Consider the following 16,519-nt stretch of genomic DNA (forward strand, 5'->3'; position numbering starts at 1 on the left):
AACTCCCTTTCTGCAAGGCCACTGGCCTGCATGTTTTATGTGTCATCCTTACTCCAACACGTCTGATGAAGCCTGATAACAATCTACATCATTTGATTGAAGTTTGTTTGAGTATGTAAACATATAAAAAAACAAGGGACAGCAGTCGCTGCGACCCAGGTTTGGATCCTGTTGGTAGAGAAAGCTCTTGTTCCCGATCACACTTAGACAGACAGCGAGATTTTTGGCAAAATAAGCACCTATGCACATTCTATATGTCTCAAGGGTTCAGACGGATGTAATGGTTTCGCCATTAACCATCAATTTTCCTCATTCGTCACAAGTCAGCTGGAGCCTTTTCAAGTTGACTTTGTGCCATAGGCAACGTCTACCCGCGAACTGGTCCCCAGTGACTCACAAGACCCGTGCTGTAGACAGGCAGCTGTTCACATTCAATTCAGCCGCGTATGGTAAACTGTCTTCTGACCAAATGGTTAGCTTTCATTTGTCTCGTTTCACATATTGACATACAATGTGTCACAAAGACTGAACTTGAAATGTTTTCAATTATATTACTGTCAGACTAATGGAATACATGTTCTGTATCTTTGGCAAAAGAATCTTGTATACATTTCAAGCAGAACATTTTATGGGCAAATGATTATTTGTGTCGTAATCAGCTGCTTAATTGAGATGAATAATAGGTTTTCGCATTGGTATCCCGAGACCACACTGTAGCATATGGGTGCTTTCCTATTTTACGTCATTGTGTTCTATAACTCAAGCCTTCTTTTGTATGACTCAACATTGGAGTGATTTTGCTTTCATGAACAGCACTTTTTGCCAGTTGAATACAGATACTCTTTGAAATAGACAGGATGTTTCTATATCGTTTGCTGGCTCACAATGGTGATTTACAGCACATGTTGTTCCTGATAATAGTATAACATGCTAAAATTTTGGGTTTTTTTGGGTTTTGTTTTTCAGCTGGTGCTATAAATGTCATGATTTGCAAGGTAGTCGTGGTTGTGGTGGATGCCCAAAAAAAGAAGGCAAGAGGGAGGAGCAGGGTGTATTTGACAAATTGTATTAAAGTCGGTATTAAACTCAAACAACAAAGTCATCAGAAGAGAAAGGTCCAAAGTAGCAAACAAAACCACGAGTGAAACATGACAAGATGAATCACACCTGACAGGGTGAAGCAAACAATGCCCCAACACTGAATGGTCAGGCCGGGAGTCATTTTAACTGCCACTGTTTAAAATGACAAACACCTGTGCAGCTGCAGGCAGAGCTCTGCCACCCGTTGGTCGCAAACTGAAACGTAACAATACACGCACAAATAATGAAGAGGAGTGACAGAAGTCTTTTTATACGAGGATGTATTTATCAAGTTGTGCAATAAAATATGAAGTGAACCATATTAGATCCAACCAGGCTGGTTTACTTCTATTGGAGGACACTGATTTGCTGTGGTGACCCCGTCAAGGGAAAAGCAGAAAGGAAAAGAAGATCAAACAAAAAATAAAGATAAATCCCTTCTTGATTGACTGGCTGTCAGGCTAAGGTGTGACTCACTTTCTCGCAGAGTCAGCTGGAACAGACGTTTGAGGCTTGATTTAGAACACTAAATTAGATGCATCAGGCATTTTCCATCTGGATTTCAGTCAGTTCAACCTTGAATTGTAAATCTTGTTGTAAATGTTGTCTTCCTGTATCGAGTTGCTCAGAAGCTCATTTGCCACGCTTAATTTTACAAGCACTAATCAGCACATCATTTAAAAATTTGGAAGCACCCCAAAGGACGGCATCCGTTGGCAACGTGCAAACTCGTGAGCATGTCAATCCTGTTTTTTTTGGGGGGAGTGACTGCTGTTTGAAATGAAGATGAGCGTACGTAGTCTCAATGCAGTTTTTTGATTTTTATTTTGTAATGCAGTAAAGAGGAATTTAATCCCCTGATAAAACATGAAACAATGTCATCAAGCTGCGACGCTAGCGACATTTATAGCAATAAGGTCAATCTTTCTCCCCATGTAAGTCACATAATTATTATTAAAGCGTTTGCTAATGTTTTTGTTCTTTTATTATATAGTATTTTAGTAGGTGACGGAAATATCTCAGTCAACGATTCTTGAGTCACTCTGTGAGAGATAGCCCGTACTGTATATACACATACACTTACTTATGACCAGTATATCTTTGTAAATGTGAAAGTAATATGGCGACATGTTTGACTTCAATGAACATGTGCTCCACATTTGCAGAATACGATGAACACACCCGTGGTAAGACCTTCTGTGATGAGCATATGACCTCGAAAATGTTCACCGTCATCTAGTCCGGGGCATTCCCTTTCATCCTTCACCCATCAGTTGGTAGCCAATCTTCATTAAAGCACACACTCTGTGGTGTAATTATCCTTCGTTGTGAGTCACACTCACCCCAAGATCCTAATTTGCTATCCGCTGAAGTTTCCCGGGTGCGGCGGCCCGAGAGCAAAACTGGAATCAACCATATTAGCTCTTGTAATTTTCGCTTTGCCTTTCTTCGAGTCAAAGAACTCATTAAATTCGCAGGGAAACAGTGATCTTGTATTTCATTTCGTTAAATCATCCAGGCTCTGGATGTGGAGAAATTGGTAATGGTTTGTGTGTTTGTGTGTTTCCCACCAATGTATCTGAACTCATAACTGATGTGCATCATAAATATGCAGCTCCCTCCCACAACCTTTTGTGTTCCTCACAAAATGGTGTGCCTAATAAGCACATGGACATTAAAAATAAGATCCACCATAGCGTGCTCGGCCAATTCCTTTGAATGTTTTTGTTGTGGTTGCTGAGATTGCTCGTTAAACTGAGAAAAACAGTTAAACAAATAAACGTCACAACTGTTCGTCTGCTTTCTGTGAGACTTTTTAGGGAAAATGTTGAGAAAACATGCCGCGGTGGGCACATTTTCCATCCCAAGATTTAAGCATAACGAGTCTTATTCATAGAAAGTAACAGTATGTAGTGATTTCCTTTTATCCTTGAGCTTTCAAGCTCGTGATAGTACAGTGGTTTGAAGTGAAGAGAATATTGTCTCAGCCATTGCCATGGCAACCCCTCATCTCCCACCGTTGTGGTTTTATTACAACAAAAGAAACATTCTGATCGTTCTCTTTACTTTTACATTCTTTCTCTCTCTCTCACACACACACGCACACACACACACAAACACACACGACTCAATACTTCTCAAGAAGAGCGACATCAGAGTTAGTCGGCTTCTTGCCCCAAGGCGTTTGACACCTCTGCGCCTTTCTCTAGTGCCCTTCCATAGTTCAGTTAGTCCTAATGTTCACACTTTGCATTTTTCATCTGCTACGCCTGGATGACGATCAATGCAGGGGATAGCCTACCTTTCGGACAAAGTCCCCTGTGATCCACCCCGACCAGAGGTGTAGTCGAGGGTATACGCCGGTATACTATACTTATTGTTCAGTCGGCATTGCGCATACTGCGCTACTGTGAATAAATTGAAGAAACTACCAGCTGTAGCTCGTCTACTCTGCTCTGTTTATTTGTCATCCAAGACTTGGAGTGCGTTCGGGTTCGAGAATAGCGCACAACTTCTTATGACTCACGGCTGTTTGGAAAGCATTGTCTAACTCAGCAATGGGCAAACTACGGCCCGCGGGCCACATACGGCCCGTTAGGCTTTTTAATCCGGCCCGCCGAATTTGCCCAAATTATAGTACAAACAGTGTCTAAAACTCATGACAAAAAGTTAGCGAACTGCAGGGCAGATAACTGAAAAGATGCCTGTCCCATTTTTCACAACTTGAAGCACAATGAGACAACTAATCACATTAAAAAACATTGTAACAACGTTTTTTTTAAATCAAGAATGCACCTACTACAAATGCTACCTTGCTTAATTTACGGTAAATGTGCGAATGTAGATTTTGCTGCAGTAGTCGATTGTCAACGCGGTGCACAATGCAACGTTTGCATTGCTTCCTACGAAGCACTAAGCCCCTTTCATAAGTCTCACGTACACATTACAGTCACGGTTTAATGTAAATTTACGTTTTGTAGCGTCACATATGTTGTTAGCTTCTTTTGAATCTTTCTTCTGGGCTGAGGTTCTGTGCATCTATTTTGGAAAATGACATGCAATTGCACGACTTTATAACGCTTGCAAAAGTCCGGAAGCAGGCTTCTGATTGGCTGCAGTGCCGAGTATGCAAATTTCAACTGCAGGTAGTCTATGTTCGTGTGCTCGGCGACGGTACACGTGTTTTGTTTGTGCGTGTAGGCGAGGTCGTCATGAGGAGTTTGTTAAGCGCGCGGTCAGGACAAACCATCTATGATTTGGCGGAATTTAACACAAGTAGATATTATTGAGCTTGAATATTTCGTTGTGTAATAATATGTTTTGAATTTTGAAAGTGATTCATTTTTCAATAAATGTGGATTTCTTTAACTTTGCCCCTTCGATGGAAACTTATTAAAAACAGACGCAATCTTGATAAATCACAGTGCATGTTATTTTAATCTATTTCCATTTCCTCCTCCAAGTATCTGCGAAATAGTTTGTAAATGCCATATCTTGCATATTCCTTGAGACAAATTTATTAACTGATCAGGGATATTTTTCACATTTGAAAGACAGTTAATAAATTGGGTTGTAGTGTTCTTACTGTGCTATGAGGTTTGTACATACTACATTTAAAGGACAACCAGTACCATTTTTTGTTTTTGTTTCCCACTGACATCAGAAAAAACGTTTTATAGCATCTAAAATACCCAAATCAGGCAGGCTGATATTTTTAGTTAAATGAAAAACACCAATAAAAATGACTTCAAATGAATCCGGAAATGGTCAGTTTCAGAAGGTCCCACCACCCTGTTCGTGACATCGCGCCAAGACGTCTTGCCTTTGATCGAGAATCAAAACAATGGCTTCAGATTCGGAGAAGATGTTTTCTTGTTACTCATCCAGTTATGAATATGATTCAAATAGTTCTAAAGAGGAAAGCATAAATGTTTGCAATTGATTCAAGGAGTCCTCCCATATTAATTCGAGCCGTCAATGACAGCAATGTAGCACCCAGAAAATGCAGAAGATTGCGCCCAAGCTCCGTTGGAAATGGGCTGATGTGTCAGCTGGGAATTTGTGTCAGCGAATATCAAATATTTGTCTTGGTGCAACACACAACGATTGACCATGGCGTTATTCATGTGTTTTCCTTCTAATTTCACCATCAACACGAAGTTTTCAGACCAAACAAAGTACCCAAAATGCATTTTATGTCGCTTTCTCGGTCAGGGGCGGTCCAAACGTGATGTCACATGGGGAGCGTCATCAACTCGAAAACAAGACTTCATGAATATTCTGCGCAAGTCTTAAAACGTAAACTATAGCTATATGCTGTGGAATCTTTGTAAAATACGCTCAGTTGAAGTCATTTGAAGTGATTTTATAAATTATGGACATAACTTGTTCAGAGTATTTCCGGCCCAAACACTCCCTCCAAATGCTCCTGGCCCGGCCCCTCTGTCAAATTTTAGAACCCAATGCCGCCCGCGAGTCAAAAAGTTTGCCCACCCCTGGTCTAACTGAATAAGCAGGGATAAACACTTGCCAACGTTTCTGTGTTGCTACACGTGAATGCACCCCCTGGCAAGATGCTATAGAAGTGATTGTGATTGGCTCAAGGGTAGAGTCATGTGTCATGGTAAGCCAATCAGAGCTGGTGCTTTCACATACACCGGAACAGCGTGTACGGCAAACACACACACACACACACACACACACACACACACACACACACACACACACACACACACACACACACACACACACACACACACACACACCCACACACACACACAAAACATGCGACGATATGATGGCAAAGCAATCTGATTTAGAGTTAAACTCGCTTTATATTTTTTACTGTTGATTGTCATTTTATTATATTGTTTACTGTTTACTCTTGTTACAAGTGCACTTGAAGTGTAGGATAAATCTGTTGCTGTTTACTGAGGTGCAGTAAATATTCCCAGGGTCTATAGTTCAAGTACCTATCTGTTCTTCCCAATTCAACTGTCTGGAATGGTGCACAGAAAATTTCTAATTCTTTGACATCTTTGATTTCCCCCCTCTATAGGGTGGTCATTTAAATTTCTATCAAATTATGTAGCATCATTTTGTTACTAGTACGTCACCTGCTCATTATCAGGAAAGATATTCAAGATCATTTTCACCCCCATTTAGAACTGATGTGTTTTCGAAGTGTTCCTCTAATTTTTTAGAGCAGTGTATTTTGTTGAATTAATCTGTTCAGCTGTTGAGAACAAATGTATTTCTATTTTATGACAGTACACTTTTAATTTAATTTATTGTTTTTGATGTTTGGAAGAGAATGATTTGCGTTGTATTTTATGTTAAATATGAACAAGAATGCATTGTCAACTTCAGATTTAAAGTATTTTATTGAACTAAATGTTCAAAAAAATAACCAAAACACCATGTTTGCCTCATGATAAATACATTTTACATTCATTTGTGTGACCAGTAGTAACTAAAAACTGTTCCTAATTAAGTCATGATAATTTCATAATAGTGAGCGAGTAGAAATGACAGATTTTTGGGTAAATAGAATAGTCTTACATGTCACTGGTTCTAAAACCATCCTTTTTTTTCTGTACTACTCTCTGTGAATTTTTGTGAAATTTTAGAGTATACCCCCTTCTCAAGGGACCACTACGCCACTGACCTCGACCCTAAATGAGGACGATGCTACAGAAATTGGATCGCTGGGTCGGTCTGCGGAGCTACATCTACAAAATGCATTTAGCATGTCAACAAATGTCTCTTTAGCCAACAATGAACATGCGTCATGTGTAGTATTACACAATATCGTATTCTAGGAGTGTTACTAAACTTTCATTGCCTGTTATTATTAAAATCATACAAATGTGTGCAAGTTACTAGCCTCCTCTCTCTGATATGTTGTCAGTGAATTTCAGCTTCTTTCTATGAACGGCCAATGAACATTGCTTCTCAGCTGTGTTTCTTGACAACATTCCACCTCATTCAAATTGGTTTGAATCAATTTCACGAAGAACATTCCGGAAGTGTTGGAAACAATCGTGTGATGAGGACAGGCCTTTGATAGGATCAAGTTGACACAGACATTTCATAGAAATTAATGCTTATAAGCCAAAATTGCAAGAAAATTTAAAAAATTGAAAATTAAAAACAAAAAATAGCAAGATTGCAAATCATTCACTGATTAAATTTCAATTAGGTGGTGTTATTGCAGATTTATAATTTTTCTTTTTGATAGACCCTTTTTTTCTTGTGGGGTGTAAAAATATGTTGCAAAATCTTTTTTGTTCTTTTTGTGTTCATTTTAGTTAAACCCTATAAAATTATAAAGAAACTCAAATAGTGTGCATATCAATTTATCATGCCTCTTTAGTGTCAGCATATGCTTACCAGAGTTGGGAGTAAGTTACATCTGTGCAATTTGCAAACTCTGAAGTCTTAAGAAATTCTCAAGTTACTGAAAAAAATATACTGGAATATCAAGCCAATCAAATCAAGTTGAAGGTCAAGATGGTTTGAGCAAGTCGAAAGTCGTAAATTAACTGACTCAAGTTTATTTCAGACTAAGTCATATGACTCGCGTGCCCCACCCCTGGTACTTGCTGCGTTTATGGTGTGTCGTACACTCGGGATGTATGGTATTCTTTAGTGCAGAAATTCAACTGTGGGAGGCAGCAGCCAGCATACTGCCACGGGTCATTAAGTGTGCTGCTAAATACAAAGAAGAAGAGAGAAACTAGATTACAGTATAATGAGATATACAATCTTATCTGCTGACTTTTGTCTGGTAACTCCAATGTGTGTGTGTTTTTTTTTTTTTTTTTTTTTTTTATGGCGAATGACTTAGGAGATGTTTAATACAAACACTCAATTAAATGATACGTCATCATTGTCTGACAACAATGCCAACTTTATTGCAAATCTCTTTGCAATTGGCTATCGTTTGGCTTCAAATCACAATCACAGAGCCCGTATCTCATCTGAATTTCTCATCAGGATTAACAATCATCATTTTTTAACATGTTGTCAGCCTGGACGGTTTCTCATGGAGGACAAATCTTTGTGAACACACATCACATCAAGATCATCGGTCAGAAATGATGTTTTATAGACCTCAGACATGCCTTTGCAGATTCTGTTTGTGTGGGGGGTAATGCTGAAATTTTGGCTGATTATCGATATGTGTTTACCACACTTTAAACAAGATGGATTGTTGCAAATTGTTTTTGGTGTCGTCTTCGAAGAACCATTGTCTTGGAATTCAAGTTACATTACAGTTAAGGTTATCCGTTACAGACAATGGCCCTTGTTCACTTGAACCTGTCCACTTTGTTTTCAAGCCATCACCTGAGAGTGATGACTTTAAAACTGTTTGTTGCTCGACTGACTCACGTCTCTTGTTCTCCCATTGCAGCTTGGAGGATGTGGCATCCTGGGGGTGGGCGTTTGGCTCTCAGCGACCCAGGGCAACTTTGCCACCCTGTCGGCATCCCTTCCCTCCTTGTCGGCAGCCAACCTGCTCATCGCCCTGGGAACCATCATCATGGTAATCGGCTGCCTTGGCTGTGTGGGGGCCATCAAAGAAAGCCGTACTCTTCTGCTTGCTGTGAGTTATTTGTCGTCGTGGGGCCTGCTGCACATTTGACACTTTGACATTCATGGCCAAGAGATGGGGATTCAACGGCTCATAACACTCAGGACATATTTCAAAAGGTTCATTTAGTCTCAATTGCGTACTTTCAGAGTGACAGCAGGACGTCAGAAAAAAATATCTTGTGCACAGATAAATGCAAAGATTCTATTTAAAATGAAAGTACGCATTTGATGACTTAATTTATATATCAAACAATACTACTGTGTGGATTTGAAATACTGTTGCCTTTTTGCTCTGTGTATCTTCACATAAGTGTGAAAAAGACCATGCTCTTGACCTTCAGAGTTGATATCCAGCAAATGTCAGTGCCGGAAAACCAATAAATAGAGTCGCGTCACTTTTGAAAACGTCCCCTAATCCATCAAGAAGCCTTTCGGTTTCAAATTGGAAGATGCAATTTCCTGTGCTAAATCTATTATGAGTTGACCAACATGAACTAAAATTCTGAGTGACATTTTAGCATCATTTAATATAAATATAAAAATCTTTCACAGCTGATGGTGAAAGGGAGCCCAATTAGTTTGGAACATAAAAACACACATGTATTTTGGTTTATCTTACTCATGACCATACATTTCTTAGTTGATGCAGCAGCGTTATTTCACAATATATTGGTGTCACTGGAGACCACCACAACCCGCCGGGCGTCCATCACAACTCCAAGTGCAGACATGCTTGCTCATCACACTTCATCAACAAAGACATTTGCTTTTGATCTGACATTTGACCTGAATGTGGTTTGTTGTAACTGTCTCGTGTGAGCAATTGCTTATATGTAATGGCATCTGACCCTTTGGAGAGGTGTTTCCTTCACAAATCAATTTTTTTCATGACATACGATAGATGGCAGACAGTGTGTAATGCATCGTGCGGGTGAGTTCTGAATCAGAATCAGAATCAGAAAACCTTTATTCGTACCACAATGGGGAAATTTGCGGTCCATAGCAGCAATTTGAAAGGGGATGGGGTGGGAGGGGGGGGGGTGAAAGGATAGAAAACAAGATATTCTAAGCATAACAGAATAAAAATGTCAACTGTATACTATGCAAATGTAAATGTGCAAAACCGTTTCATAAAAAAAATGTACATAGTGCAAGTATCAAGAAAGGCATATTGATATATTGCATCAACCCATATTTAGAAGTGTCCAGTTTTTGGTTTTTTTTTGGTTAACTTTATGGACCAACTTCCCCAAAGTGGCACTGAGGTGATGGAATGAGCAGGCCTTTGTCATGGACATTGAACAGAGGGGCAATTTTTTGTTGGCATTTTGAATGCGCAGAAACACCCTAATGAGTCTCTGGGGCCCATCATTGCGGCATTTATCCATGACTATCACACCAGGTTGCACCATGTAATGCTGCATGAATTTGTACATGATTTGTGAAAGCTGAAAACACCACAGTCCTTTTAAGGGTAGGACACTCATGTCATCCGTCAAGCATGTATGGGATGACCTGGATGGGCCTAAGTGACAGTGGTCCAATTTCTGACAGCATCCAGCAACTTTACACAGCCATTGATGAGGATTGGACCATGTTTGAAAGGGAAACAAACTTTTGCAGGAACAAACGTAATTGAGAAATCAAGGCAGTCATGTATTTGCCACTTTAGCTAACACTGTTAGCTTGGCTGAGACTTCGTTTTTGGAGTTTGCATGTTGCCGTGCCCACGTGGAGTTTCTCTGGGTAATCTGGTTACCTCCCCCAATCCTAAAACAAACAGGTTAATTTGAACACTTTATTTGTCCCTAGGTGTGATTCTAAGTGTGAATGGTTGTTTGTTTATAGGTGCCCTGCGAATTGGTGGTAACTAGCAATTCAGGGTGTCCAGCAAACCTTTGGACACGATTTGTGAAAAGCTGAAAACAAGCAGTTTGGATAATGGATGGACAGATTGCTTTTCACTGGTGGGTCACTTTTAGGGTAAATCTTAAATTGTTCGATTAAATTGGCATCTGAAGATCCATTGCAACATTCCCTCCAAGATTGCGCATATGAGTGGTTGGCGCACGCCCATTACATAATTACACTCAACTCCTTCATTTCCACTGAAATGTAATCTATGAACATGGACGTCACACCATTTCCACTTCCCTCCCAATTTTGGTAGCACGACTGAGGGTGCACTTGAGTCACTTAATTTACGACTTTCTACTATAGTTTGAAGCATATACTGTATGCTTCTTGCAAATTTCCCCACTGTGGGACTATTAAAGGCTTTCTGAATCTGATATTGACACACGTACACACACAGCCTCACCACTGACTTGATGCTTAAATATGTGGGTTACAAGCCCCCTAGTGAAGCCCTTTTGTGTGTTTTAGAGTCCGGCGACTAGTCTATTGGTGGTTTATTAAATACATATGTATTAGTATTACTTGCAAGGCGGTCCATATGGGTAGCACGTTGACTTGACAATTCAGAGGTTGTGGTTTTGTGTCTGTGTTCCCTGCGATTGGCTGGCAACTGATTCAAGGTGTCCCCTGTCAACTGCTCGGACTGACTGCTCAGAGCTCCCCCCCCCCACACACACACAAGGGTTTGTGACGATAAAGCGGATCGGAAAATGGATGGGTAGATGGATTATTGCCTGTCACAACAATAAGATGGGTTCTATTATTGATGAGTGGATAATGTGGAATAATATTGATGCAGATTGTATTGAGGCTTTATTATTATAAAAATACTGAATTTATTTCTGTCAAAATTATCAATTATATTTACAAAAATATGTTATTTTTTGTAACATGCTTATAATGTAACTTGTTATAATCTTAGGTATTGGACAAGTGATACTGTGACCACCGTGCTCAGGGAGTTTGTGTGACTGCTCAGAGGCAAGGAGAATTAGCGGGAACATTGGTCTACTGAGTTTTAATTGCATCCCGAACACACTCTTAGAAGAGATAATGACACAGTACACAGCAGAAATTTACTATCAGACGTCTGAATGTACAATGCTCCTTTCAAATTCCGTGAATGCAGTGCAATGATCGAGATTTAGTATACAACAAAACAACAGATGACTTAATTCAGCAGACGTGAAAGGTTCAAATTTGCGTTCAAAACACGGAGTGCTTGATGAAAAAAAGTCGAATTGGCAACCCACTGAAGAGGTCCGTGATAAATGTGTTCTCCCGAGAAATGAGTGCAGGAAATGATGAGACACAAAAAGTCCAGGCTCAAGCTATGCAGAGCCCATCGCAACAGAAATGACAAATTGCTTGCCTTGAAGCATTCAACAACCCTGGCAAGTCCTGCTGTAACATCAACCACATTAAAGTCATGTTTTTTTATCTCATTGATAAATATGTCAAGCTTTGTGAGTAGAGCTACTAGATATAACCTTTTCTCTTTAAAAAAGATTTTATCATCTCAATTTGAATGCCTGTGAATATTCTTGATTTTGGTGGTTGTCTCTTGAGTATATATGGCACAGCTCTTGTCACGTTTTGCATGTTGACTCATACCCATGGACAGTTTAGAACAGGGGTGTCAAACTCATTTCGCATCGTGGGCCACATACGACCTAAGGAGATGTCAAGTGGGCCGGACCATTGAAATTATACCATGCTCTGCTAAAAATAACAAAAATATCAGGTCTTTCCTTTGTTTTGGTGTAAAGAAGCACAAGAACATTAGGAAAATATTGACATTTAATGAACTATCCTTTTACAAAACATTTCATGAAACACCTCATATTTCCTGAGACAAATGTGCAATTTACTTTTATCATTCACAAATATACATTGCAACTGATCCCACTGATTGTACAAAGGCACAAAACCTTAATTGGTACTGAAAAATATAGTAATGCACTTTAAGATTAAATGAGACTTTTAAAGAAAGGAATTTTTAAACCACTTACACACGCATATAAAATCTAAATGTAATCCCTGCGTACACTTTACAAACTAAGGAGAGTGATTTTAAATGTGTAATGAAGAAAGCCTGTCCTGTAAATCTGTAAACTTCATACATGAAACATACGTACACATACAATAAATACTGAAAATTTATGGAGTTGTATCAACAGTAGAATTCCATCACACAACTTTTGTTTTGAAGTTGCTGACTAACATTAAAGTGCATTTTTTTAAAATGACCACAGTAAGGATTCATCTTCACAGAGCTGTATTATTTCAATGCAAACAGTATCTAAGGCAGAATTTTAAAGGTGTTAGTCTAGTCTGGACTTGTATTTGTTCCTGAAACTTGCCATCTTTGGGCCTGTACAAGTGCATCAACACCAGGTGTCATGTCCTGACTAGCTGTCACTTTCAGAATGCCGTTTAAGTGCTTGTTTGTGAACCTTGAACGCATTTTTGTTTTATTGATATTCATCAAATTTGTTCACAAAGGTAGGTTGTCCCAAACATGCACAAAATTTTAGCAGACAGTTAATTTGGGGTACCCTGATAGTAGATACTGATAACATCTGTCCAGACCGACAGAGCCAAATTTGCCCTTCAAATCTGCATCACACTGCAAATCAATTATATCTAGCTGAATTTCGACCAGCAGATCAGAAGCTTTTACTGTGCAAGGTGAGCGAAAAACTGAACATTCTGTCTCAAGTTCACCAAATACCTGAAAACGTTTCCCCACAGTAGTCCTGCAATTTTGTCTTTGTACCGTTTCATGCATCAGGTCTGGTCACACACACATCTCTCAGACAGGGGAAATGAGCAGGGTTGCCATTTACCAGTTGCATCTCCCACAAAGTCAGCTTCAACTTAAATGCATGTACTGTCAGAAAACTGTGTGACAACTTTTTTTGCGGCCTTGCAACATTTTGTTCAGATTGTTCCGTTCAAGTGTTCAGTAATATCAACCAAGAATGCAAGGTCCGGTAGCCATTCCTGAGATTGTAATTCCAACACCGGTTTTCCTTTTTTCTCCATGAACTGTCCGATCTCCTCCCGTAGATCAAAGAAATGCCTCAGCACAGCGCCTCGGCTTAACCATCTCACTTCAGTGTGGTATGGCAGGCTGTGGGTAATGTTGCTGTCACTGAGAAGTTTGTAGAACTGACGATGGTTCAGACCACTGGACCGGATGAAATTTACATTGCGAAAAACCCAACACAGTGCCTCCTGGTGCAAAATACAGTGAAATGTCCAGAAACTATCTCCTCCATTAAGGGATTGTACTTTGTCTTTGAACTTTGTCGCGACACCTGCTTTCTTTCCGACCATGGATGGCTGGATTTGAAAGTGGATTTTTCCACTTTCAAATTATCCTGCGGGCCTGATCGAACCTCCTTGGGGGCCGGTTCCGGCCCGCGGGCCGTATGTTTGACACGCCTGGTTTAGAATGATCTAGTAATCTTCCATGCATGTTCTTAGAGGAAATCGGAGTCCAGGGAGAAAACCCACCCATGCACTATGAGTTGCTAACCAGTTGACCAACGGGCGCCACCCATGACCTATCAAAAAACAAACGAAAAACAAATATTTGTCATTTTTTTCTAAAGGCATTGTAGTGATCTTACTTTCAAAAGTCACATATTCGCCATGCCCTCTTAAAATCCCCAAAAGTGGTCACACTTTTGTTATCCATGTCAGAATCACAAGACTCCAGTGAAGATTACGGAGAGCACATAAAGCCTATCCATTTCACAATAGAACTCCTCAACGTGATTGAATAACTAAAATGGATGTGCTTCACACACAATTTCCTGAAAATGCTGAATTTTGCTATCAGGAGAATCATAATGATGCTTCAAGTTCCATTCTAAAAAATCGATGTCAGAGTTAATTAAAAATGCTTGCATGTGATTTCACCGTTCTCAAGTTCAGACACCTTAAAAGAATGCTTCGCCTTGAAATGTCCCTTGTTCTTGTCATGCGCTTGCACTAATAGTTGGAGTCACATCTCTCTAAATTTGCAAAAAGAATAAACCTTGCAGTAAGGAAAACAAACGTACGCACGATTTTCAATATAAACTTTTTTTTCTGCATGGATGAGGAGCTATGGGGCAGGCAGAGAAAGATTGATTGTTGAAAAAAATGTCACAGCAGGAATAACCAATTTCTGTGCTGTCAATACAATGAGAGCAAGTAAGGTATGAGTTGCTGTTAATGAGTGGCAGAGCACTTCTCGGGAACGACTTTCCCTTCTCCCTCATCACATCAGGGTAATTAGCATGGAGATGGTTGACGAGGGACACTCCTTGTCAATGCGACAAATGGTTGTTGGCCTTGGCGGTCGTCGACTAATTCATTTAAAGCTTTCCACTTAACAATTGTTGCTATACAAAGCACTCCTTGGTTGTGCGGCTCACTGGCTCCAACTGATTTATCATTAATAGCAGTATGACCCCTCACATTATATAAAATTTTGTCAATTTTACCTGTTTCGGTTTTTATGTTGACTAAAGCACTGGAAATCCTTTCCCTTCCCTTCTTCAAAACAGTTCTAAAATATCCCAATGGGATAGAAAATGTGCTGTCTCTCTTTTCAATTATGTTTATTACATCTTAGAAACAGTTGTTGTTGATGTCACCTATTTTACTGTTTTGTGTGGATTTTTACATACAGGTTAAAAAAAAAAACGACATAATCAACATGACTTTTTTTCAACAAAAGGATTAAGTTAAAATTCACACATTTTCTGAAGTTCACCTTGTCGACATAATGGGAAAGGTTAGTAGCACAAGCTCCTTTTCAAGTTGGAATTATGTACCCTAACGTTATTGATGAAAAGATAAAGGTGTCAATACATATTTTTCCTCATAAAACACTGAAATTGTTCCATTGTTAAAATATCCCTTTAAAAGCTTTTCTCGTTTCACCCAGTGGCTCCCGCTTTAAAAGAATCAATAGTAAACCGTTTTTGTAGTAGTTTGTATTAGTGGTCCCCCAAATTGTTTGGCCACTGATTGAGTTCAATCAATTTCCTTGGAAAAGTATGTGACTGGCGCAGATGCGGATCAATTCCTTTTATTGCATATGACTAAAGGCTTGTAATATGCAAACCTACGTACTTTGCAGCCCACAGGCAACAAGAGTCCAGCTAGTGCGCAGTGCAGTGCCCACCCCCCCACCCTTTCCTTAACACTGCATTTTACGGAACAAACCAGTAACTGAATCATAATATATGTGTGCATGTGTTCCACAACGGCAATTTGAAATAATGTGTTTTTTTAGTCTCACAAAGGCATGGAAATTGAGGTAATTTAAATGGATCACAATCAAAAACATATGGTATAGTTATTTTCTGGTTTCGCTGAAAAGTTAATCAGATTTGTCCTTGGATTCACACAAGACAAACAAGACAGTCAATTTTATCGAAATCCGTTGCTGACTTTGTGGAACTATGACCTTGCTGCAAAAACAAACCCTCACATTTCCCTTGAATTATACAAAAGGTACGAGGAAATGTTTTCAGCCTATTTATTATTCCATTTATTTTGTGTTTTGCATAGCGATAGATACACCGACGTTACTCTAATCCAGTGGTTCTTAATCTTGTTGGAGGCACTGAACCCCACCAGTTTCATATACTCAGTCACCGAACCCTTCTTCCCATGACTGTGCCTACTACCTGCAGACCAGACTGAGGGGTGGACCACTGTGGCGGAGGATCCACCGAACCCCTGAGGCCGATTTACCAAACCGCTAGGGTTCGATCGAATCCAGGTTAAGAACCACTGCTCTAATCTATGAAATCCGCAGTATATCCATTCAGGTTTATCCATCCATCCATCCATCCATCCATCCATCCATCCATCCATCCATCCATCCATCCATCCATCCATCCATCCATCCATCCAT

At 39.7% G+C, this 16,519-nt stretch overlaps 1 protein-coding gene across 3 annotated transcripts in view; it reads left to right on the plus strand.

The window, feature by feature from the left end:
* Positions 1–16,519, plus strand: part of tspan4a (tetraspanin 4a) — a 112,857-nt gene that overhangs the window by 60,715 nt on the left and 35,623 nt on the right. For all 3 annotated transcript variants that reach the window (XM_088992150.1, XM_088992149.1, XM_088992151.1), the window contains one exon: positions 8,498–8,689. In XM_088992150.1, coding sequence (XP_088848276.1) covers positions 8,498–8,689 — 192 coding nt within the window. The remainder of the gene's footprint in view (positions 1–8,497; positions 8,690–16,519) is intronic.

Source organism: Hippocampus bargibanti, linkage group LG03, assembly GCF_051943395.1.
Source record: "Hippocampus bargibanti isolate YZ-2025 linkage group LG03, ASM5194339v1, whole genome shotgun sequence".
NCBI lineage: Eukaryota > Metazoa > Chordata > Actinopteri > Syngnathiformes > Syngnathidae > Hippocampus > Hippocampus bargibanti.